At 42.4% G+C, this 24,354-nt stretch overlaps 1 protein-coding gene and 1 pseudogene across 1 annotated transcript in view; one reads left to right on the top strand and one right to left on the bottom strand.

The window, feature by feature from the left end:
* The window catches only part of NIPA1 (NIPA magnesium transporter 1), a 38,019-nt gene extending 23,570 nt beyond the window's left edge, over positions 1 to 14,449 (bottom strand). The window contains exon 1 of the mRNA XM_012760004.2: positions 14,281 to 14,449. Within this exon, the coding sequence (XP_012615458.1) occupies positions 14,281 to 14,449 (169 nt within the window). The remainder of the gene's footprint in view (positions 1 to 14,280) is intronic.
* Positions 14,450 to 23,185: 8,736 nt separating this feature from the next.
* Positions 23,186 to 24,096, top strand: LOC105868816 (syntaxin-17 pseudogene; annotated as a pseudogene).
* The last annotated feature ends 258 nt before the right edge of the window (positions 24,097 to 24,354 follow it).

Genomic DNA, 24,354 nt, shown 5'->3' with positions numbered 1-24,354 from the left:
TGACATTTCACGTGAGGCTTCCCATGCATCCTCTCAGGCTATCCCCACACATCCCACAGCAGGGCAGGTGGAATGTCAGGAGCTTCCCAGGCCTTCCTGTCCCATCTGTCCCTCCTCCTGCCCTCTGGGACAAGTGCTTACAGAGGGAGGGTCTCCAAACCTTTGAGACACACATCTGTCCTTCATATGTGTCAAAATGCTCCTAATATGGGAGGGATTTTTTTTTTACTGTAGTTTAAAGTACCTAATTCTAATTAGATGTTTTGATTCTCAGTAATAAAACCATAATAATTTGATATAAGGAACACAGGAAGCCACCCTGCTTACTGGATGATCAGAGCTACAAGTATTACAATAAGTACTTAAAAAATGAAATGGATCAATAAGTAATAAGTAATAATAGAGTAGGAATGGTAGAGTTAGAATATCACCATTTGACAACATCACAATAAAACTGATTTAGGCAAGAATCATCAATGGATACTAAAACAAATGGATGGCAGTTTATCGAGAAACAGGACTGTTGCACAGTCTCAATGAATCACCTCCACGGGTTTTTCTTATTAATTACAAAAGGGAAAAGTTATCTGTACAGAGAAGCCTGGCAGACATCAGCAATGGGACAGATGGCTTCACGTGCCTCCTGCGGGGATGCACTGAGGACACAAAAAAAATCTGTAACATTCCTGCCAAATGCAAAGCCTGAAACAAATCACGAGGAAACATTAGACAAACCCAAACTGTGGGACAGCCTAGGAATTAGCTGGCCTGCACTCTTCAAAAACAGCAAGGTCATGGAAGACCAAGGAAGGCTGAAGATCTGATTGTAGATTAAAGGAAATCAAAGAGACATGATAACTAAACACAACACATGATGCTAGATTGGAAACAAACAAAAAAGGTTGCTATAAAGGACAGGTCACCCTCACCTTTTAAGCTATTAGGCAAAATTTTTCTGTAACCAAGGATACTAGACAAGTCAGATTTTTTTTCTATGTAGGTACCTGCCCCACACCCCTAGCAGCAGATCAAAGAGAAGCCCATGCACATGGTCTCTGAGGGTCTCAGACCAGGGGCACCCCCTGTGCTCCACCCTGAAGGACATGCACAGCTCTGTGTGCCCGTTCACCTGTGCCCAGTGTCCTCACTGAGCAGGCTGCCCCAGATTCCTTCCTCCTCCTTCAGCCAGGAGCTCCTGGGAGCCCATATTCCTCATTAATCCCCATGCCCTGTCATAAATATTTTTCTGTTATGCCCTAAAACAACTGGGCTTCTTCATGGTTTCACCCTCAAGCATAACTGTCCCTAAAGTCATTCAGCAGCTCCCTCAGGAGGTGCCCGTGCCCAAGCTCATCATCATCTTAGCTGGTGCCCTCCTCTATTGCTCTTCACAGCAGCCATACCCAGTACTGTTAGCAACTTGAACATGCATCACCTGCTGAGCTCCACCCCCGCACCATCCATGCAAAAGTTGTCTTCCATGAAACCAATCCCTGGTGCCAAAAAGGTTGGGTGGGGTCCGCTGGCTCTGCAGGTCCTCTGGCCTCAGCATGAACAAGGAGCACTGGAGAACACTGAGAAGATTCTGTTTTACCACACTCATGCCTCCTCTGCCCCACTCCTGCATGTAGGCTACAGAGATTATGGTAACTAAGTTCCAGGGGCTTCTCCTCACATTGAAAGCGTTGGGTGCTAATTGAGAGCTGCATGGTTGTTTATAACAGCTAAATTGCAAGACAAAGATGTGTTTGTGCAAATACAAAAGAGACTCATCAGGATAATATCAATTAGCAGTGATACTGTCCAACCATGGATGTATGGCTTTAAAGACCTTCCACTTAGTTATAAATGTGTATCAGAAATATCCTTAAAATACAGTTTCTAGGATAAAAATATAATCATCTACTTTATTTACCTTCTGATTATTCCATGGAAAAATTACTTCCGCTCGTGTGCTCCTAACAGCAACAATAGAAGTTGCTGCTAAAAGCAAAGCGAGAATGGATTACTAGTTCTTTGTAAATTCATGGCTTGACTTTAAGAATGTACAAAAAGGCTGGGTGCAGTGGCTCACACCTGTAATTCTAGCACTCTGGGAGGCCGAAGCGGGTGGATCGTTTGAGCTCAGGAGTTTGAGGACAGCCTGAGCAAGAGCGAGACCCCCATCTCTACTAAAAATAGAAAGAAATTACCTGGAAAACTAAAAATATATATAGAAAAAATTGGCCAGGCATGGTCGCGCATGCCTGTAGTCCCAGCTGCTTGGGAGGCTGAGGCAGAAGGATTGCTTGAGTTTGAGGTTGCTGTGAGCTAGGCTGACACCATAGCACTCTACTCAGGGCAACAAAGTGAGACTCTGTCTCAAAAAAAAAAAAAAAGGTACAAAACGATGCTACATAGTTTTTACAGAGTACTTTAAAAAGGACTAAGCATCAAGAAATATTCTTTCTTGACACCAGCACAGCTAGATGAAGGCATTAACTACAATGAGTCTGAGCACTGGTATTCACCAACTTCCTAAGTGGATTTAATACTTGAAACTGTTGCATGCAGGATTTATTTTCCTAAAGAAATAGTCTGGTAATTGTAAAAAAGAATAGTTATAGGACTTACACTATCTGATTTTAATATGTATTATAAAACTACACAATCAAGACAGTGTGGTATGGGCTTAAGGATAGACATATACATTGAAACAGAACAGAATTCAGAAATAGATGTACACATGTTCAGTCAGATCACAGACTGGGCGGGCCTGGTGGTTCACGCCTGTAATCTTAGCACTCTGAGAGGCCGAGGCGGGGGAGGATCGCTCGAGGTCAGGAGTTTGAGACCAGCAAGAACAAGACCCCGTCTCTACCAAAATAGAAAGAAATTAGTTGGACAACTAAAAATATATAGAAAAAATATTAGCCAGGCATAGGGATACATGCCTGTAGTCCCAGCTTCTCGGGAGGCTGAGGCAGGAGGATTGCTTAAGCCCAGGAGTTTGAGGTTGCTGTGAGCTAGGCTGATGCCACGGCACTCTAGCCTGGGCAACAGAGTGAGATTCTGTCTCAAAAAAAAATCACTGAAGCCTCAGTACAATTCCATGGGGAAAGTCTCTTCAACAAATAGTGCTAGAACAACTGTATGATGGTGGGGAAAATACTGCACCTTGATTCATGCCTCATACCACACCTAAAAATTAACTCAAGATGACTCAGAGACAAAGATTTCTTAGGCAGAAATCAAAAGCACCAACCACATAGAAAAGATAAATTAGACTTCATCAAAACTAAACATTTCTGCTCTTCAAAAGGCATGATTAAAGCTCTTGGGAGGCCGAGGCGGGCGGATTGCTCAAGGTCAGGAGTTCAAAACCAGCCTGAGCAAGAGCGAGACCCCGTCTCTACTATAAATAGAAAGAAATTAATTGGCCAACTGATATATATATAAAAAAAAATTAGCCGGGCATGGTGGCGCATGCCTGTAGTCCCAGCTACCCGGGAGGCTGAGGCAGAAGGATCACTCGAGCCCAGGAGTTTGAGGTTGCTGTGAGCTAGGCTGATGCCACGGCACTCACTCTAGCCTGGGCAACAAAGCGAGACTCTGTCTCAAAAAAAAAAAAAAAAAAAAAAAAAAAAAGGCATGATTAAGAAAATGAAAAGGCAAGCCACAGAGAAAATACCTGTAACCTCTATATCTGATAAACTAGTTGTACCTAAATTATATATATATATATATATAAAATATGGATATAGCTATCTCCTGCCAGACAATAAGAAAAAGGTAGAACCTAATACAATACAGGCAAGAGTCCCTTTTTTTTTTTTTTTTTTTTTGAGACAGAGTCTCACTGTGTTGCCAGGCTAGAGTGCTGTGGTGTCAGCCTAGCTCACAGCAACCTCAAACTCCTGGCTCAAGCAATCCTCCTGCCTCAGCCTCCCGGGTAGTTGGGACTACAGGCATGTGCCACCATGCCCAGCTAATTTTTTTCTACTTTTAGTTGTTTTGCTAATCTATTTATAGTAGAGACGGGATCTCGCTCTTGCTCAGGCTGGACTTGAACTCCTAAGCTCAAACAATCCTCCTGCCTCTGGGAGTGTAAGGATTACAGGCGTGAGCCACCGCACTGGCCCAGGCAAGAGTCTTAAAAAGATACCTCACAGGCTGGGCGTGGTGGTTCACGCCTGTAATCCTAGCACTCTAGGAGGCCAACGCGGGCGGATTGCTCGAGGTCAGGAGTTCGAAACCAGACTGAGCAAAAGCAAGACCCTGTCTCTACTATAAATAGAAAGAAATTAATTGGCCAACTAACATATATAGAAAAAATTAGCTGGGCATGGTGGCGCATGCCTGTAGTCCCAGCTACTTGGGAGGCTGAGGCAGTAGGATTGCTCGAGCCCAGGAGTTTGAGGTTGCTGTGAGCTAGGCTGATGCCATGGCACTCACTCTATCCTGGGCAACAAAGTGAGACTCTGTCTCAAAAAAAAAAAAAAAAAAAAGATACCTCACAAAATAGCATATACAAATAACCAATAAACTCTTCAAAAGATGCTCAATATCACTAGGTATCAGGGAAATACAAATTAAAATAACAATGAGACACCACTGTGGACGCACAAGAATAGCTAAAATTAAACAGATGATTACACCAAATGTTAGAATGTGCAATAATTGGAACTGTCATACATTGCTGATGGTAGTGTAAAATGGTACAGCTAAAGTGGGGAAATGCTTTGCAGTTGCCTGAAATTTAGTTATATACCTATCCCATGATCCAGCATTGCTATACCAGGTATTCACCCAAGAGAAATTAAGTTAAAAATTAAATTCAAAACTATATGTGCAACAATGTTCACTGCAGCTTTATACAAATAGCAAATATTAGGAAACAACCAAAATGTTCGTCAGCAGAACAGACATGTAACCTATAGTATATTCAAATGATGCAACACTACTCAGCAATAATAAGGACATACTACTGATACATCACGATGAATCTTCAAACCACGCTCAGCAAAGAAAGACATAAGAAAATACACACTGTGTGATTTCATTTATGTGACATTCAAGAAGAGGCAAAATTAATTCACTGTATGCAGATGGATATCAGAAGAGTGAGTGCCTTGGTGGGGAGAAAACAGGATAGAAAAGGACTTGAGGGGACTTTCCAATGCAACGGCAATGACCAATTTCTTCACTAGGGTGTTGGTCACACAGGCATATTTGTTTGTCAAAATTCATCAAACTGCACCTTTAAAATTCATGCAGTTTGTTCTATGTAATTATACCCCAATATTAAAAAAAAGAAATAGGCCGGGCGCGGTGGCTCACGCCTGTAATCCTAGCTCTCTGGGAGGCCGAGGCGGGCGGATCACTGGAGGTCAGGAGTTCAAAACCAGCCTGAGCAAGAGCGAGAACCCGTCTCTACTATAAATAGAAAGAAATTAATTGGCCAACTAACATATATAGAAAAAATTAGCCAGGCATGGTGGCGCGTGCCTATAGTCCCAGCTACTCGGAGGCTTGAGCCCAGGAGTTTGAGGTTGCTGTGAGCTAGGCTGACGCCATGGCACTCACTGTAGCCTGGGCAACAAAGTGAGACTCTGTCTCAAAAAAAAAAAAAAAAAAAGAAAGAAAGAATTGATAAATAATACATTTCTTGATGGTGGTGGTGGTTTCATAGGTGTACACTTATCCCCACACTCATGGAGATGTACCTGAAATATGTACAGCTCTTTATGTCAAAAGTACCTCAATAAAATGGTTTAATAATTTAAGAACAATTTTAGTAAAAAAGTTAAATGTCTAGGTTAACCCACACAATGCTGACCATAATAGAACTAAGCACTGTAATAAGGTTACTCACAGTTTGTATGAGAAATGTCATTCGCGTTTCAAATGGAAAATAAGAGTCCAATATATATGAACACATTCTCCTTCCTATTCCCTCCAGGGAAGCTAAGTGCGATAATTGAATTGTATTGTTTCTTTACTCTGTCATCTATCAAATATTTACTGAGAATTATCAATGTACACAGTCCTTAGTGGATACGAAGACTTAAAAATACAAGGCATGCTATCTGCCCTCAGAGTCCTCTTCCTCTTTGCCTTAACCACAGGGAAGCTTTTTTTTTTTTTTTTTTTTTTTTCTTTTTAAGAGTGTGTTGCTATGTTGCCCAGGCTGGGCTCAAACGATCCTAAAACCTCAGCCTCTGAAGTAACTCGGACTACAGGCATGTACCAGGCTTATTTTTTTCCATTTTTCTTTCTTTTATTCTCACCCCCTTTCCCTGTCACAGAGATGAGGCTGCCCCCACTCACCCTAAGGGCAGAGAAGCCAAGGTGGCAGGTTCCTGCTTCCATGACAGGCAGATGTCAGGTGTTATATCTGTATTATTATGCACTATTGATGTGAACAGAGAAACCTAGGTTAACGAGCTCTCAGATGTGTACAAGAATAAGAACTCTAATAAAGAAACCCCAAAATGATGGAAAAAATATTTTGAATACATGTTTATATTTCCACTACACTTAAATTTTAACTTTTTTTTTGAGACAGAGTCTTGCTCTGTTGCCCAGGCTAGAGTACCTGGCTCACAGCAACCTCAAACTCCTAGGCTCAAGCAATCTTTCTGCCTCAGCCTCCTGAGTAGCTGGTACTACAGGCATGTGCCACCATGCCTGGCTAATTTTTTCTATATACTTTTATTTGGCCGATTAATTTCTTTCTATTTTAGTATAGACTGGGTCTTGCTCTTGCTCAGGCTGGTCTTCAACTCCTGACCTCAAGTGATCCTCCCGCCTTGGCCTCCTAGAGTGCTAGGATTATAGGCGTGAGCCACCGCGCCCAGCCTCCACTACATTTAAATATGAGCATGTCTCTCTCAAGCACTTCTGGTGGGAATGAAAATAAATATAATAATTCCTGGAAATCAACATGGCAATATAGATCTACATTTTATAAAAACATCATCACTTTTAAAACTCTATTTCCAGGGAGCTATCCAAAAGAAATAATCAACGTTTAAATATTTATATGCATAGATATTCATTATTTATAACAGCAAAGAAATTGGAAATGTCCATGCCTTAAAAAAGTAGAATGATAATATTCACACAGCTCTGAATATGTTTTCAAAGAATATTGAACAACAGGGGGATAAGCTCATGAAAGACTGAACACACCTGCAGGACATACACCAGCACACACGGGATGGGTTCCACATGTCCTGCCTCATTTGTTAGAGTACATGATGAGGAGGTGTACCACCTAATTGCGATGTATGGGTCTTAAGTGAATCTTGATTCTAAAAGACAAACTGGGGAAGAACTTATAGAGATAATCACATAAATTTAAACACTGAGCAGACATGTGAGACTATTAAGGAATTACTATTAATTTTTAGGTGCAATAAAGGTATTATGGTTATGTTTAATAAAGAGATACTTACTGAAATATGTAGATGAATTGGCAATCTGCCTGGGATTTATCTCAAAACAATTCTACAGGAGTGGGGGTGGGGCTGGCGCTGGGGGATAGAAGAGGCAAAACTGGCCAAGAATGATGATTGCTGAAGCAGGGTGACAAGTTCATGGTATTCATCACACTACTTCCTCTACTTTGTGTTTGAAAATTTCCATAATAAAAAAATTTTTTTAAGATTTTAAGACTACATATTTCTTACAATGTCTGATAAGTAGGGTTTATTTCATTATTCTCTATCCACTGCCTATTAGTTATACATATTTTGTGCATAGGATTTTTTCATTAAAATTCAGTTCTGAAATATAAGTATTAAATGTGGCTAGAAAGAAATATACCCAAATTTAAACAGCAGCCACCTCGAGGCAAGGAGATGAATAATTTTCATTTTCCTATTCATAGTTTTCTATACTTTCCAGATTTTAAACAATGATCATGTAGTCTATAATCAGGAAGAAATGCTTTTTAAAAATAGGACTATGCTCAGGTTCTGAGAATTCGGGATATACTCTGCTGAATAATTCTATTACGCCAAAGAGCTCTGACGGCAGGAACAAGCCAGGCAAGCCCTGTTTCTGTGTCGACAGGGGCACTGCCTCCCCAGACTTGTCCTGGCAACATCTAAAAGGGGCCTGTGTACATTCATGGGCTTCTGGCCTGGAAGTATGAGGCAGCCTGGGTTTGAACATTTCCTTTGTGAAAAGTGATCTTTTCTAGTCCTTCATGGTTAATTCGTGGTTAAAACAAAACAAAAGAGCTGGTTACTCATTAAGGGGTTAATTAAAGGACTGAAAATATAAATTACATTATATTTATACTATACCTATAAATCTTTTTTGAGGACAAAATATACTCTGTCCAACAGCAATTTACTAAGACCAAGGGGTGGTGATTTCATGTAGAAATTTAACTACATTGGTGATCTCTTCCTGTTTCTATCATATGAAAATGGGAATAAATAAATCCTTACTTCCCTTTATGTATTTGGGTATCATATATACTATTAATAACCCAGTATCAGAGTGCCAGCTTTTTCCAAATGAACTGTCAAGAAGCCCCTCCCCAGAAAAGTCTTCTCTGTGGGTGAATTCATCCATCTTCCCCCTCCCCTTCCCAACAGGGAGCAGGGTGAAAGAGAACTATAGTATTTCAAAATCAGCCCCAGCTGGGTTCATATCCTGGCACCCCACCCCCAACCCTACCCCTAGTCCTGTGATCAGGCACTTGTTATGATCTCTCCAAACCTCAGTTTCCTCTTCTGCATCATGCCTCATGGGTTTCACATCTGTTTACATCCCCTCCCACACTGAACCTGAGCTGGCCCCAAGCCAGCCAGCAGATACGGCAGAAGAGGCATTCCTAGCACCCAGGGAGCTTCCATGGTGGTCCTCAGGAGGCTTGGTCCAGGGGAAGCTACCCACCATAGAAGGGGTCTGACTTCCCTGAGGCCACTGTGCTGTAAGGAAGCCCAAGGTATCCAGATATAACAAAGCTGCATAGACAGAGGGAGGGGCAGAGAGAGGGGGAAAGACGTGAGCAGCAAGCCCCCAGCCATTTCAGCTGTCCCAGACTTGAGAGTGAAGAAGCCATCTGTACAGCCAGTCCGTCAAGCACTGGGAGGGCTCCAGCCCCTGCCCGCATCTGACTACAACTGCTGGGAAGAACAAGTGAGAGCCGTGCAGCTGAGTCCAGTTAACACACAGAACCATGACAGACACATGAGTCTGGGACACCATGGGGCTTTCCTAAGTAGCAGCCTCCTCCATCTTCTTTTCTTAATGGAAATAGTAGCAAGCCAAGCACAGGCTGTGGAGCCACTCAAACTCTCTAAACTCTCACCCTACTTTTCATCAGTGATCTCCTCTCAGGGCTAGATAACCATCAGAGCGGGTTCAGATTTTCAGACCTGGCAGTAACTCTGGATTCTGTTACTTAGTACAGGCTACAGGTATAATAAATGAGGTCAGCTCTGAGGAACCTGAAAACAGTTCAGAAATCTTTTCATAAATACAAGGGTCAGTTTCACCTTCCTCACTCCACAGTTACTCACAGCTACTTAGATATTATGGAGGGTTCACCACAAGCCTCCCAGTGGACAGGACATGTGCCCTGTCTTTGAAGGGCCAAGATCTGGGGGGAATGCAAACAAGTGAACAGCACATCACCCCACAGGTTTCAGGGGCCCAGAGGGTGGGGACTCAGGATAGGCACCAAGGAAACACACAGAGAGGCAACTGCCCCATCTGTCGGGCTGGAGGGCTCACAGAAGCAGTGGAAACTAACCACTGTCTCTGTCTCCATCTCAGGGTGGGATGGGGAGGGAGCCACATGTGCCCAGTGTGTGCTGGGATGTCAGGTGTATGGGAATGGCAGGAACGGTGTGAAAACGCCTATGTCCATCCCAGAGCCAGGGAGCTCACACCCTTCAGAAACCACAAGTGTGGAAGGCCTGGAGACTAGAAGGGAGGTGCCTGGTCTCAGTTTCTACTTGCAAGACATCTCCCTTACCTCCTGAGCATCTCAGTAATGTTATGACACTGTAGGTGGTACTCCTCTCAGCGAGGACACTATGAACTCTGAAAAGGATTTTTCATAGTGTTTTTATTTTTATTCTTTGAGACAGAATCTCACTCTGTTGCCCTGAGGAACAGTGCCATGGCATCAGCTTACCTCACAGGAACCTCAAACTCCTGCGCTCAAGCAATCCTCCTGCCTCAGCCTCCTGAGTAGCTGCGACTACAGGTGCACACCACCACGCCCAGCTAATATTTTCTATTTTTAGTAGAGACAGGGCCTCGCTATCGCTCAAGCTGGTCTTGAACTCCTGAGCTCAAGCGATCCTCCTGCCTTGGCCTCCCAGAGTGCTAGGATTACAGGCGTGAGCTACTGTACCAGCCCTGAAAAGGAATTTTTATTTTGGAAAAATATACATAAAATTTACCATCTTAACCATTGTTTAATGTATAGTTCAGTGGTATCAAGTACATTCACATTGTTGTGTGACCATCACCACCAAACATCTCTAGGATGCTTTTCATCACCCCAAACTGAAATTCTATACCCATGAAACAACTCCCCACCTCCACCCTAGCCCTCCTCCATTCCACTTTCTGTCTCTATGAACTTGATTATTCTTGGTGTCTCTTATAAGTGGAATCATACAGTATTTGTCTTTTTGTGACTGGCTTATTTCACTCAGCATAATGTCCTCAAGGTTCATTCCTATTGTAGCATGTGTCAGAATTTCTCATCCTTTAAGGCTGAATAATATTCCATTTTATGTACAGACCACATTTTGATTACCCATCCATCAGCTGATGACACTTGGGTTGTTTCCATCCCTTGGCTACTGTGAATAGTGCTGCTATGAACACGGGTACAAATATCTCTTCAAGTCCCTGCTTTTACTTCCTTTAGAAAATTCCAGAAATGGAACTGCTGGATCAAATGATAATTCTGTGTTTAACTTTTTTAGGAATGGCCATTCTAAAACTCAGCTGCACCATTTTAAATCCTCACCAGCAATGCACAAGGCTTCCAATTTCTCCACATCCCAGCCAATGCTTGTTGTTTTATGTCTTTTTGACAATAGCCATCCTAATAAGATGTGCAGTATTTTATTGTGGTTCTGAAGAAAAGGATTTTTTAAAGATCAAAGGTGGGAGAAAGGGGGGGGGAAAGCAACACACATAACCTAAACATTTGTACCCCCATAATATGCTGAAATAAAGAATAAAAAGATCAGCTGGTTGATCTTGGTCTAGGGCATCCTATATAGAGTTAATTATCCATCCAACTCTTTTTTTTTTAAGGTTAGTCAAGCGATGCAGTGAGAGTGGAGAAGGAACAAAGAAGTATGTAACTGGTTGTGATCAAATAGTTATAAACACCACTGCACTCGGACCAGCCTATTCATCCAGTTCTTCAAACCCTCCAGCAAATTCCTGAGGACACAACTTTCTCTGAGATTGCCTCCAGGAAGCTCTTCCCAGGGCAGCCACATGGCCTCCTCAATGACCAGCCCTGCTGAGCAGCCTGACTCCTGGCCCATCCTCTTCCATGAGCACCCAGCCTCCGAAGCACCACCTGGGCCATGGCACCATTATTCTAATGTTGCAACTGGCTTTCCCCAAATGCCTTCACATCCTGTGATTGCTTCTCTTACGAAAGCCCTGCTTCACTGGGGCTCTAACACTAGACATACTATGGATGACCTGGTCCCATGTGTCCTCTTGTCAACTCCCCAACAGAGTGTCATCCAAAGGTAAGGTGGAAAAGCCAGGCAGCCCCACCCTGAGCCTGTGCTGTGCAGCACCCTCCCTGGCCTACCAGGGGTACCAGGAGTTGTACTGCATGTATTTGGCTGATTCACCAGGAAGGTCCTTTAAAAATGAGAGAGGAAGCCATACCCCAAACCTCCCAATAGATGGACTGTGGCCAGAACTTGACTCCCCCAAAGCTGAGACTCTCTGGAAATGCTGCCGCTTGGCAATTCTTTTAAAGCATAAACTTTCAGTAAGACACAGCTTTTTACAGTGTGAGGAACCATCAGGCCAGGTCTCCCTTAACACAGGAACTTGACTCTCTGGCTCTTGTCTACCTCTTCTTTCCACCTTCCCACTCAGTTTTAGTTACTGCATAAGGGTCAACTCTGCTGCTTGTTAGCAGATGTGGAAAAAAAGTTTTATGGGGAATAGATTCTGAAGCTGCTATATCCTCAATACCTACAACAGTAAGTACAATAGTAGGCACATAATAAGAGCCTCATAAATATCTGTTAAACAAATTAAAGTAGGCTTATTGAAACAAGACTAAATGTCTGTCTCCTACCACCACGAGTAACCCAGCTAGCTTGAATCAGTGGCAGTGGGTGGTAATTGAGGAAGTATGAAATTAATGAATATCACTGTTACACCTTTATTAATTTAAAGGCATGTATGTGGCTATAAATAACATCATTCATCATGTTTTCTTAAAAGGGTGAACTGCTTTTCTTTTTTTTTTTCTTTTTTTAAGACAGGATCTCACTGTGTTGCCCTAGCTGGCCTCGAACTCCTGGGCTCAAGCAATCCTCACATCTCAGCCTTCTGAGTAGCTGGGCCTACAGGCATGAGCCACTGCACAAAACTGTTTATTTTTTTATTCACTAGTTCCTGTGAACACATAAGCTGGGATGAAATAACAACCTAAGTTTTATTCGATTTTTAAATAACTAAAGCCTATGTTTAGATTTCCTTAGTTTTTCCCTAATGTCTTACATTTAGTGGTCATGTGTCCAGGCTCTTCCTGGGTGTGACAGTCTCTCAGATTTCATGACCTTGATCAGATATTTTGTAAGATGCTCCTCAATTCAGGTTTGTCTTTTGTGTGATGTTTTTCTCATGGTCACACCCAGGTCTGAGATTTGTGAGGATGACCACAGAGGTGAAGTGTTTTCTCATGCCATCCTACCAAGGGCACTTGTCTATCTTTGAGTCACAGCAAACACCTTGCAGCCTTGAGACCTATCAAACTGACAGGAACTCCCTGAAGACAGGTTAGCTGACAGATGTGTGTTTGTACCTTAGAGACAGACACATTTGCACCCCTGGGAAATCATCCTTCATTTAGATTTTGTGTGAAGACTGCAATGCTTTCACTCCAAAGTTGAAGTCTTTAAACAAATACCCATGATTTTATATTTTCACTCAAGATTGTTGGGCCCCTTAACTCTTTTCTGAAGGCCGTCCTGGCTCAGGGTCCAGGGCACGCAGAGAAAGTTTCACCTGCATTCTGGAATCTTAGTTTTCCAAACGAGTTTACTTCCTCTCACAACCCATGACCTGGTCACATCATTTCCAGAGAGCACTTAATACTATTCTTATGAGAATATGGCTAACGACTTTCTCCAGCCCTCTTAAACCAATGTTTACTTTGCAAATCAAAGCATGCTACACCCTGCCTTCAGTAAACTGTCCCAGGCCTCTAAGCACAAAAGACACGAGCAAAGAACAACTCTGCCACCCCACTGCTTCCCACATCGCTAAGGAGTAGTGTTGGTGTTTTCCGTTGAAGATCACTTGAATTACGATGGTTCCAGTCTAAACATTAGAAGGCGCCATCAAGGACACCAGGAACAAGGGCCACAAGGGAGCACAGACCCCGCGAGTGAGTGCCTCCCTGGCCTGCCGTCCGGCACAATTCTCACTTCTGCACAGGCGCGGCCACTGCAGGGAGCTCGAAACCGGCAGGTCTCGCTCTCCCAAGTGCACCCCCACCGCGGGCCACCGTGAGGGCAGAAGGCCAGTCGCCCTTTCAAGGCAGGCACTGGGCTCCAAGCACTTCAAGAATGCTGGAAAGAGGAAGGTCTCCTCCGCAGCGGTGGGTGCGGGCCCCTGGGAAGTTTGGGCTCCAACCAGGGCACAGGTCAGAGTGGGCTCCGAGGATACAGACGGGGTGGGAGAGTATCTGGGAACCAGGAAAGAAGTCAGCTGAAGAAACCCTATAAAACAAGGCCTGTCCAGCCGCTGGGAAGGGGGAAACACTGCCAAGACGAAGCGACCAAGGCTAGGATGCACCTGCGATTCCCGGGCCGCTTCTGGAGCTGCCGGGGGACCGCGACGCGGCGGCCGCGGAGAGCGCGCCCAGGTGCCGCCTGGTGAGCAGGGCCGAGTCGTCCCTGCACTGGGGCTGGGCGCGAGGCCTCCACGGTTTGAGCCCCTAGGTGCCCGCTCTGACCACGACCCGAACGCCCCCACCTGCGTCCGCCTCCCCCCGGCCAGGCGCTCCCCTCCTCCCTTCCCCCGAGCGCGGCCCGTGGCCCGCCCTACCTCGCCGCTTGGCGCGCACGATGCCCTTCTTCTGCAACACGAACGTGGACCCATTCACCAGGCTTGAGACGACGGCCACGCCCAGGCCGAGCGACACGGCGGCGGGGCTCGGGCTGCGCGCCCCCTCCCCGGCCGCCGCCGTCGCCGCTGCCGCAGCTGCAGTCCCCATTCCGCCGGCGCCCGCCCTCCGCGCCTGCGCCTGCGTGCCACGCTCAACCGGGCGGAGGTGGGGGGGAGACCCGGGATTCGCAGGGCAGGCGGGGGCGGGGACCCGGGACCCGCCGGGCGGGACGGCGGGGGGGTGACCCGAGTTTCGCGGGGCCCAGGGGATGGGAGGCCCTGGGATCTACCGGGACGGTAAGGGGGCAGGAGGGGCGCGGGGCTTGGGGAGACGGCGAGGGGACAGGGACTCGGGGGTAGAACGAGACCGGGTGGGAGGAGGTGCTGGTGAGGAGGGGGCGGTAGGTGAAGAAGGAAGTAGGGCGGTGCCTAGGTGGGTAGGTAGGGTTCCCAGATTCAACAAATAAAAATACAGGACTCCCAGTTAAGTTTTCGTCTCGGATAAACAACGAATCATTTTTTAGCGTATGTCTCCTGCAGTTTGCGGGGCTGGAAGAGCGCCGGCAGGACGCGGCCCTAGCTGTGACAGCTGTCCCCTCGAAGCGTCTATTCCAAGGAAGCCGACAGGGAGCCTCACCTGGAGCCTAAGACCAGGAAACTCAAATGGGAACTTCAAAAATGATCCATTTTTTTCCTGGCCTTTCTTCGACCCGTGAAGTCAACTGCTTCCACACTGGAACAGTGAGCTCGTGATCATACTGATTTCCACATTTTAATTTTTAATAAAATATACACAAATTATAGAAAGCCTGGAAAATAGGAAAAAGTTATTTAAAAATTAATCCCACAACCCTCACCTAATTATTACTATTTTAGGCGTTTTTGCACCTAAAAGTAATGTATACATAGTTTTATATGTTTCCAATTACAATATATGAAATCTCCTTTTTATTTAGTATATCTAATAAGTTTCCATATTGCTACATAATTATGATTATTCTAATGACAGTATCATTTCCATAAAGTTAATTACCATAATTTGTTTCATTCAGCTATTGTTGCTTGCTAGGTTGCTACCCGTTTTTTTCTATTATAAATGATGCTATAGGCCGGGGGAGATGGCTCCCGCCTGTAATCCTAGCACTCTGGGAGGCCGAGCTGGGCGGATTGCTCGAGGTCAGGAGTTCGAAACCAGCCTGAGCAAGAGCGAGACCCTGTCTCTACTAGAAATAGAAAGAAATTAATTGGCCAAATAATATATATATATAAAATTAGCCCGGCATGGTGGCGCATGCCTGTAGTCCCAGCTACTCGGGAGGCTGAGGCAGTAGGATCGCTGAGCCCCCGAGATTGAGGTTGCTGTAAGCCAGGCTGACTCCACAGCACTCACTCTAGCCTGGGCAACAAAGTGAGACTCTGTCTCAAAAAAAAAAAAAAAATGATGCTATAATGGACATCTTAATAAATTTTGAGAATACTAGGATAAACAGAATAAACCTTTTTGCATCTTTGTGTACAGCATTATTATTTTGTGAAGCAATATAGAATCATACTATTTGTGTATGAAAACTTTAATGCTGAATGAATCTATGCATTGCTGCTGCTTTTTTATTGTGGTATCATATAAATAACACAAAACTTACCATTTTATCCTTTTTTTTTTTTCCTGAGATAAGGTCTCACTCTGTCACCCAGACTGGAGTATAGTGGTATGATCATAGCTCACTGTAACCTCAAACTCCTGGACTAAAGGGATCTTCTCTCCCCAGTTTCCCGAACAGCTGAGACTACAGGCGTGCACCATCATACCCAGCTAATTTTTAAATTTTTTGTAGAGATGAAGTCTTGCGATGTTACTCAGGCTGGGCCTCAAGCAACCCTCCTACCTTGGCCTCTCAAAGTTCCGGGATCACAGGTGTGAGCCACAGCACCCAGCCCATTTCAGCCATTTAAATGTATAATTCAGTGGCATTAGTTACATTGACAATGTGCAACCATCACCACTATCTGTTTCCAAAACTTTTCTCTCACCCCAAACACAAATTCTGTAGCCATTAAACAGTTCCCAGTCCCTGGAAACTAATCTACTTTCTGACTCTATGAAGTCGCCTATTCTAGATGTTTCATATAAATGGAATCATACAATGTTTGTCCTTATTTCACTTAGCAGCTTATTTCACTTAACATGATAGTATCAAGGTTCATCCATGTTGTAGCATATATGAGAACTTTATTCCTTCTGATAGCTGAGTAATATTCCATTGTATGTATGTATGCATGTATGTGTATATATTTGTTTATCCATTCATCTATCAATGGACTTGGTTTGTTTCTACCTTTTGGCTATTGTGAATAATGCTGCAATGAATATTGGCATGAAAGTATCTGTATGGGTCCCTGATCTGAATTCTTTTGGGTACATAACTAGGAGTGGAATTGCTGAGTCATATGATAATTCTATATTTAACTTTTTGAGGAACTGCCAAACTTTCCATAGTGGCTGCATCATTTTACATTTCGACCAGCAATGCAGAGGGTTCTACTTTCTCCACATTCTTACCAACACTTGTTATTTTCCAATTATTATTTTTTTGCCATCTTAGTATGAAGTGATTGTTTCTTTTTACATATATTTCTGAATATCAATGATGCTTCCTGAAATAAGCAAAAACTTCTTTCATAAATCTCAGCAGAAGCAAGCACGTGAAAGCCACAGCAGTGCCAACATAATACAATTATTCATTTAGCTAATACTGCCAGTATAACAAAAAAATGATTTCAGTGCTTTTGGGAAAAAGCTGCATGCTCGTTATTTTTTAAAAACTCAATAAATACAGTAAATGCCAAAGAATATAAAACATCAGCCCAAATTCCATGACCCCAAAATAACTGTCACTATCGTTGAGAACTCTACTCCACACATTTTTCCATATGAATATATGGATAAAAGGATAGACATTTTATCAAATGGAAAGACACGTGGTATTTTAATTAAAAAGATAAAACTATATTTTACTTGAATTTAACAGAAGAAAAACTGATGTTAAAGTAACTACTGAAGTTGAGATAAACACTATTTTATTATGAGATATTACTTACCAAAAGATACAGCTAAAATTAAAGTCAGTGAAAAACATTAAGAGGTGGGAGTTGTGTTTCTCTGAACTCTATGTTTTAATTTAAGACACTGTCAATTGACTCCTTGAAATGAGAAATGAGGAAATCAGTAAACTTTCCAGTTCCTTGTCATTTTTTGTCTTCTCTTTTTACTTTGTCAAGACATGTAGCATCTGGAGATGATGTAGTCATAATTCTGTATTTTTTGATCTTAAATATTTGAGTTCATTGTTCACACTACCCTTACAAAGTTTTCCCATTCATGTTTCAATTTGCTGGAAATTTTTCAATAAGTAGTGTTATATATATTAAAATAAACAACCATGAGCGCTATAATTTTGAGTTCTTTTTTTTTTTTTTTGAGACAGAGTCTCACTATGTTGCCCAGGCTAGAGTGAGTGCCGTGGCATCAGCCTAGCTCACAGCAACCTCAAACTCATGGGCTCAAGCAATCCTCCTGCCTTAGCCTCCCAAGTAGCTGGGACTACAGGCATGCACCACCATGCCTGGCTAATTTTTCTATATATATATTAGTTGGCCAATTAATTTCTTTTTAGAGATGGGGGTCTCAGTCTTGCTCAGGATGGTTTCAAACTCCTGACCTCGAGCAATCCGCCCACCTCGGCCTCCCAGAGTGCTAGGATTACAGGTGTGAGCCACCCCGCCCGGCCTAGTTTTTTATCTTTGAAACTCAATAACTCAATCAGATAAGTCTCAGTATTGACTAGTCTGTATCATTTTGCCTAGCACACATAAATTGATATATATGTGTATATATATGCCAATATATATCAATGTGGTATAATATCCCCACCCAGATCAGATCAAGATATAGCAGATTTCTAGTATCCCCGAAATTTCCTTCCTGATCTGTACCTTCTTGCAAAGGAAACCACTCTTTTTTTTTTTTCCCGGCATATTATGGGGGTACAGATTTTAAGGTTTCAATAAATGCCCATTTCCCCCCGAAACCACTCTTCTGACTTCAATCATTATCAATTAGTTTTGCCTTCTTGAACTTCACATAGGTGGGATCATACGGTGCGTTCTCTTTCTTATCTGGCTTCCTCCACTCAACATAATGTCTGTGACATTCACACATACTGTTGACTGTTCCACTAATTGATTTATTTTTGCTGTGTAGTATTCCATTATGTGAATGTACCACAATTTGTCCATTCTTCTGCTGCTAGACAGATTGTTTCCACTTGGGATTACTATGAATAAAAAGGGCTTTGAATATTCTTATGCACATCTTTTTGTGGACATAAGCACTCATTTCTCTTGTGTAAATACCTAGCAGTGGAATTTCTGATGGTAGGCATATATTTAGCTCTAGTAGAAACCACCAGAAAGTTTTCCAATGTGATTATACCATTTTATTCTCCTGCCAGCACTGTGGACAGTTCTGGTAGCTTCACATCTTCACCAATGCATGATTTATCACAGCATTTAACTTTTAGTAGAGATAAAATGATGAAAAGATCCAAAGTAGTATGCACATTCCTGAAGAACACTCAGTAAAGTACCTATTTCATTCATCTAATTCTGGTACTGAAAGCCATTGTATGTCCAGGTCAGAAAGGAAGCCTGAGAAAACTCTCCCAGTGAGGAGCAAGACCTTCAGGTGGGCTGCACATCTCATAAACTCAAGGGAAGTGTGAAGAAAGTGCCTTCTGGGTGAGCCGGTCTCCTCTGGCATGTCATGCTCCTGGGTCTGCTCCTGGGAAAGACAGCCCAGCCAGGCCAGAGAGCAATATCTCCTGCCCCACTTGCTGGAGAAGAGTCAGCCACTCTGCTCATCTTTTAGGTGTTATGAAATCCACAGGTCTCTGGTATATTTATGTGTTTATTAGACATGGTTTTCCACAGCTCTGCCAAATGGGTTCCCAGGAGGGGCTCTGGGGTGGTTGAGGGACCCCTTCCTAAAGAAGGCAGCCCTCAAGGTCTGTGAACCTCCAGGTCTTGTGAGTGGGGCCAGGTTCCCTAGGGAAAACCTTCTTGGCTGGGGGTCAGGGGAGCCCACTGGGGTGACCCTATCAGTCCTCACGGCCTGTGGTGGAGCCATGTGGCTTTGAGAAGCAATGTTCAGCTCCATCCAAAGAGCATTCATGCAAGTTGGAGAGGAGGGCTAGGGGCACACAGCTCTGGATTGAGTTAGTCCCCAGCAGGACTGAGCCTAGTAGGAGGCTCAGAGGCACTGCACTTCAAAGGGGTAAAGCTCTTCCAGGTGCCAGTTGAGGAGTCTTGCGCACTGACTCTATAATTTCTAATCATACCCAGAAATACAGACCACACACCAACTAGTGAATAATAGGTTTTTAGAGCTGAAAAAACCCTTGACATGATCTATTTTTTTCTCTTTTTTCTTTTTCTTTTTTGGACACAGAGTCTCACTTTGTCACCCAGGCTGGAGTACAGTGGCGTCATCATAACTTATTATAACTTTGAACTCAAGGGATTCTCCTGCCTCAGCCTCCCAAGTAGCTAGGACTACAAGTGCACATCACGTTGCCCAGTTAATTTTTTTTGTTATTTGTAGAGATGGGGTATCATTATGTTGCCCAGGCTTGTCTCAAACTCCTGGTCTCAAGTGATCCTGGCCTCAAGTAATCAACCTCAGCCTTCCAGGCAGCTGGAATTATAGGTGCATGCCACTATGCCTAGCTGATGAATATATTTTAGAGTGATATGGGTGGATTCAAAACAAGGCATTGAACTAGCCTTATTGCATTTTTTTAAATTTGAAAAACCTCCCATCTCCCCAAATCTCTTAGCATTTCTGCAGGAGTATCTACCTAGGTAAGGAGAAGAAAGATTTCTTTGTGGGTATGACATTTAAATGCCTTTGATTATGCATAGCTATCAGTTCTTTTTGTTTTTATACTTGGTTTATTGTGATATATGACACATATAGAAAAGTACATAAAACAATGGCACAGTATAATAAATTATGATAAAATCAATCCTAGGTACGGACCTGCCTGCTTCTTGCCGCCTCCTCCCACACTAGAGGGAAATATTCTCCTGCTGTTCTTTAGAGCTTTATATCTTAATTGTACTACAGGAGCCAACAAACTATGGGCTATAGACCAAATCTGGCACCCAGCCTTTTTTAAAAATTAAGTTTTAATGGAATATAATCACTCCCATCCTTTATGCTTGTCTAGGGCTACTCTCAGGCTATGATAGCAAAGTTGAGTAGTTGCAGAGACCAGATGGCCAGCTAAGCCTAAAATATTGCCTAACTGGCCCTTTTCAGAAACAGGTTGTTCCCCCCTCGTGTAGTGTATGCTCTGCCAAGCTCCCCAGCAGCTGGGAATATCAGCTGCTTTGAGTTCACTGCTGCCCTTTCTCTGGAGATTTCCCTCAGCTATATAGAAGGCACCTAGCCAAAGAGTTCCTTTGTGTAGCCCTCAGCCAAATGATGCTATTATAAATAGAATTGTCTTTTAATTTCATTTTGAATCATTGATAGCTAGTGTCTAGAAATACAATTGATCTTGAAATTATTACAATTCATTTCAAAAGTATTTTACAACATCTCTTGACTTCTTTTTTGACTCATCAGTTTATTAAGAATATATTTTTAAATTTCCACATACTAGTGAATTTACCCAATTTTCTTCTGTTGTTTGTTTATAATTTCTTTCAGTTATGGTTGGAGAACATACTTCATTTAATTTCAATCCTTTTCAGTTTATTGATACTTGTTTTATGACCTAATATATATGGTCTTTCCTGGGGAATGTGCCATGTGTACTTAGGAAGGATGTATTCTGCCATTGTTGGGTGAAATGTCTGTCAAGTTTATTTGTTTATAGTGTTAAGTCTTTTATTCCCATGCTGTTCTTCTGTCTAGTTATTCTATCCATTATTGAAAGTGTGGCATTGAAGTTTTTAATTATTATTGTTGAATTGCCTATTTCTCCATTCAATTCTGTCAATTTTTGCTTCATATATTTTGATGATCTGTTATTGGGTGCATAAATGTTTATAATTGTTAATCTTCTTGCTGTATGGAAGCTTTTATTAGTATAGAATGTCTTTTGTCTCTTAATCTTTTAAAATTTAGGGTCTATTTCATTTGATATTAGTATAACTACTTCAGTTCTTTTTGCTGACCGTTTAAATGGTATTTTTTTGCTATCCTTTTACTTTTAAACTATTTGTCTCTTTGAACCTAAAGTGTTTATTTTATAGATATTGTATTGTTGGATCATGTTTTTTTCTTTTTAAAATCCTTCCAGGCCAGGCACGGTGGCTCACACCTGTAATCCTAGCACTCTGGGAGGCCGAGGCAGGTGGATTGCTCAAGTTCAGGAGTTTGAAACCAGCCTGAGCAAGAGCGAGACCCTGTCTCTACTAGAAATGGAAAGAAATTAATTGGCCAACTAAAAACATATACAAAAAATTAGCCGGGCATGGTGGCGCATGCCTGTAGTCCCAGCTACTCAGGAGGCCGAGGCAGGAGGATTGCTTGAGGCCAGGAGTTTGAGGTTGCTGTGAGCTAGGCTGACACCATGGCACTCACTCTAGTCTGGGCAACAAATTGAGACTCTGTCTCAAAAAAAATTAAAAAAAATAAAATAAAATCCTTCCAGCCAGCCTCTGCTTTTCAATGGGAGAGTTTAAGTCATTCATATTTAATGTAATTACTGATAAGGTTGATCTTATGTCTACCATTTTGCTATTTTTTTTCAATATGTATTATCTCCTTTTTGTTCCTCAATTCATGAATTACTTCTATTTTGTGTTAAATGTATATTTATCAAAATTGTTTTTACTATGTAATTTTGAATTATTTTCTTAGTGGTAATCCCTGGAAATTACAATTGACATTGTAATTTATAGCAATCTAGTTGGATTAAATACCAACATAATTTTAATAGTATTTAATATATAAAAACTTTGCTTCTATATACAGTACTTCCCTCTTATCCACAGAGGATGTAGTCTACAATCCCCCAGTGGATGCCTAAAACCATTGATAGTACCAAACCTTATATATACTATGTTTTTTCCATACATATACATATTCCTATGATATCTTAATTTATAAATTAGGCACAGGAAGAGATTAACAACAACAAATAATAAAATAGAACAATCATAACAATGTGCCAGCATTCCTACTGTTGTGCTTTGGGTCATTATTAGGTAAAATAAGAGTTACTTGAACACGAGTGCCCCCTGGTGTAGTGTATGCTTTATACTACATCTGATAATCTGATAACCAAGACAGCTACTAAGTGACAAACAGGCAGATATTGTATACAGAAGGAATATGATGGACAAAGGGATGATTCAGGTCTAGGGCAGGACAGAGTAGAATAGTATGAGGTTTCATCATGCCACTCAGAATGGCATGCAATTTAAAACTTAGGAGTTGTTTACTTTTAGAATTTTCCATTTCATATTTTTGGACTGTGGTTTATCATGGATAACTGAAACCACAGAAAGCAAAACTGTGGATGAGGGAGACTATTGTAGCTCCATTCCTCCCTTGTTTTATGCTGTTGTTGTCATATGAATTACATTTTTATACATTGTATGCTCATCAATATAGATTTATAATGACTGCCTTATGGGATTGTCTTTTAAATCAAATAGGGAGAAAAAGACATACAAACAAAAAATATAGGCATCGACTGGCCTCAAGTGCCCTGGCAGAGGTTCTTCTATATGAGTGGCGAAGGCAGTTGTTGTAAGTGGAAGTGACACAACATTTTTTTTAGGATGTTTGAAGAAAAAGTGAAATTATGCTGTCTTGAACCAGCTATCCAGAAATTCATTAAGACAGTAATCCCAACAGATCCAGAGAGGTTAACAAAGCACCAGATTAATATTGAGAAGTCTCAAAGGTGCAGAATCTGGGACAAGTTGCATGAAGAGCATATTAGTGCAGGATGTACAGTTCTGCAACTCTGCTCCAATAGCCGAGAAATAGGGAAGCTTTGTTTGAAATTCTGAAAGGATGACCTAGTACTTCTTTAGAGAATGATAAATGATGCTTCTGTTAAAAAAGAAGCATCAGCATCAGCATCAGCAAAAAAATTTCTCCAACTCCATTTGAAATCTGTAGAAAAGCTTAATTTAATGGTGAAGAAACTCTTTTGCAGCCTCTTTTGATCAGATCCACGACTGTTGGTGGAGCATTTCATACTACTATAGCTGAAGCTTGTTCTCAGAGCTTGATTCAGATATATGCATTGCCTGAAATGCCTTGAGATCAAAGTGCTTGCAGAATCATGGAATACCTTAGAAGAGGACTTAATTGAATTTAGCCAACCAGTTGTTGATTTCTCTCTCCTACTGAATTCTCAGCAGAAGATTGATGGCATTGCAGACTGTGTCAACAGTGCAGCTGTGAATGTTGAAAAGGGTACCAAAGACTTGAGGAAGCCTGCAAAATACAAGCTGGCAGCTTTGCATGTGTCAGGTGACCTAACTGGAGGAGTGTAGGGGGGGTCCTGATCGCTTCCTCACAGGCTTCAAAGTGACAGAAATCGCGGCTGCACTCGTGGTGAAGTGTTGAGCTTCACAGGTAGAAAACTGATACAAAGAAAGAAACACAAAGTGATGGAGAAGCTGACTTCCAGCTGCCCAGATGTTCCCAGCCAAACTGACAAGAAATGAGTTAAAAACCAAACTTTGATATTATTGGTGCCAACATGTCTCTCCTAATGAGGGCCCTTACTGCTGTTGGACACTCAGCTTTCAGAACACAAGTATATCAAGATAGTGGCTGTATTGGCCAGGCGCGGTGGCTCACGCCCGTAATCCTAGCACTCTGGGAGGCTGAGGTGGGTGGATCGCTCAAGGTCAGGAGTTTGAAACCAGCCTGAGCAACAGCAAGACCCTGTCTCTACTAAAAATAGAAAGAAATTAATTGGC

Source organism: Microcebus murinus, chromosome 7 (assembly GCF_040939455.1).
Source record: "Microcebus murinus isolate Inina chromosome 7, M.murinus_Inina_mat1.0, whole genome shotgun sequence".
NCBI classification, from domain to species: domain Eukaryota; kingdom Metazoa; phylum Chordata; class Mammalia; order Primates; family Cheirogaleidae; genus Microcebus; species Microcebus murinus.
The sequence above is the reverse complement of the archived record's forward strand: the minus strand, read 5'-3'. Positions and strand labels throughout refer to the sequence as shown.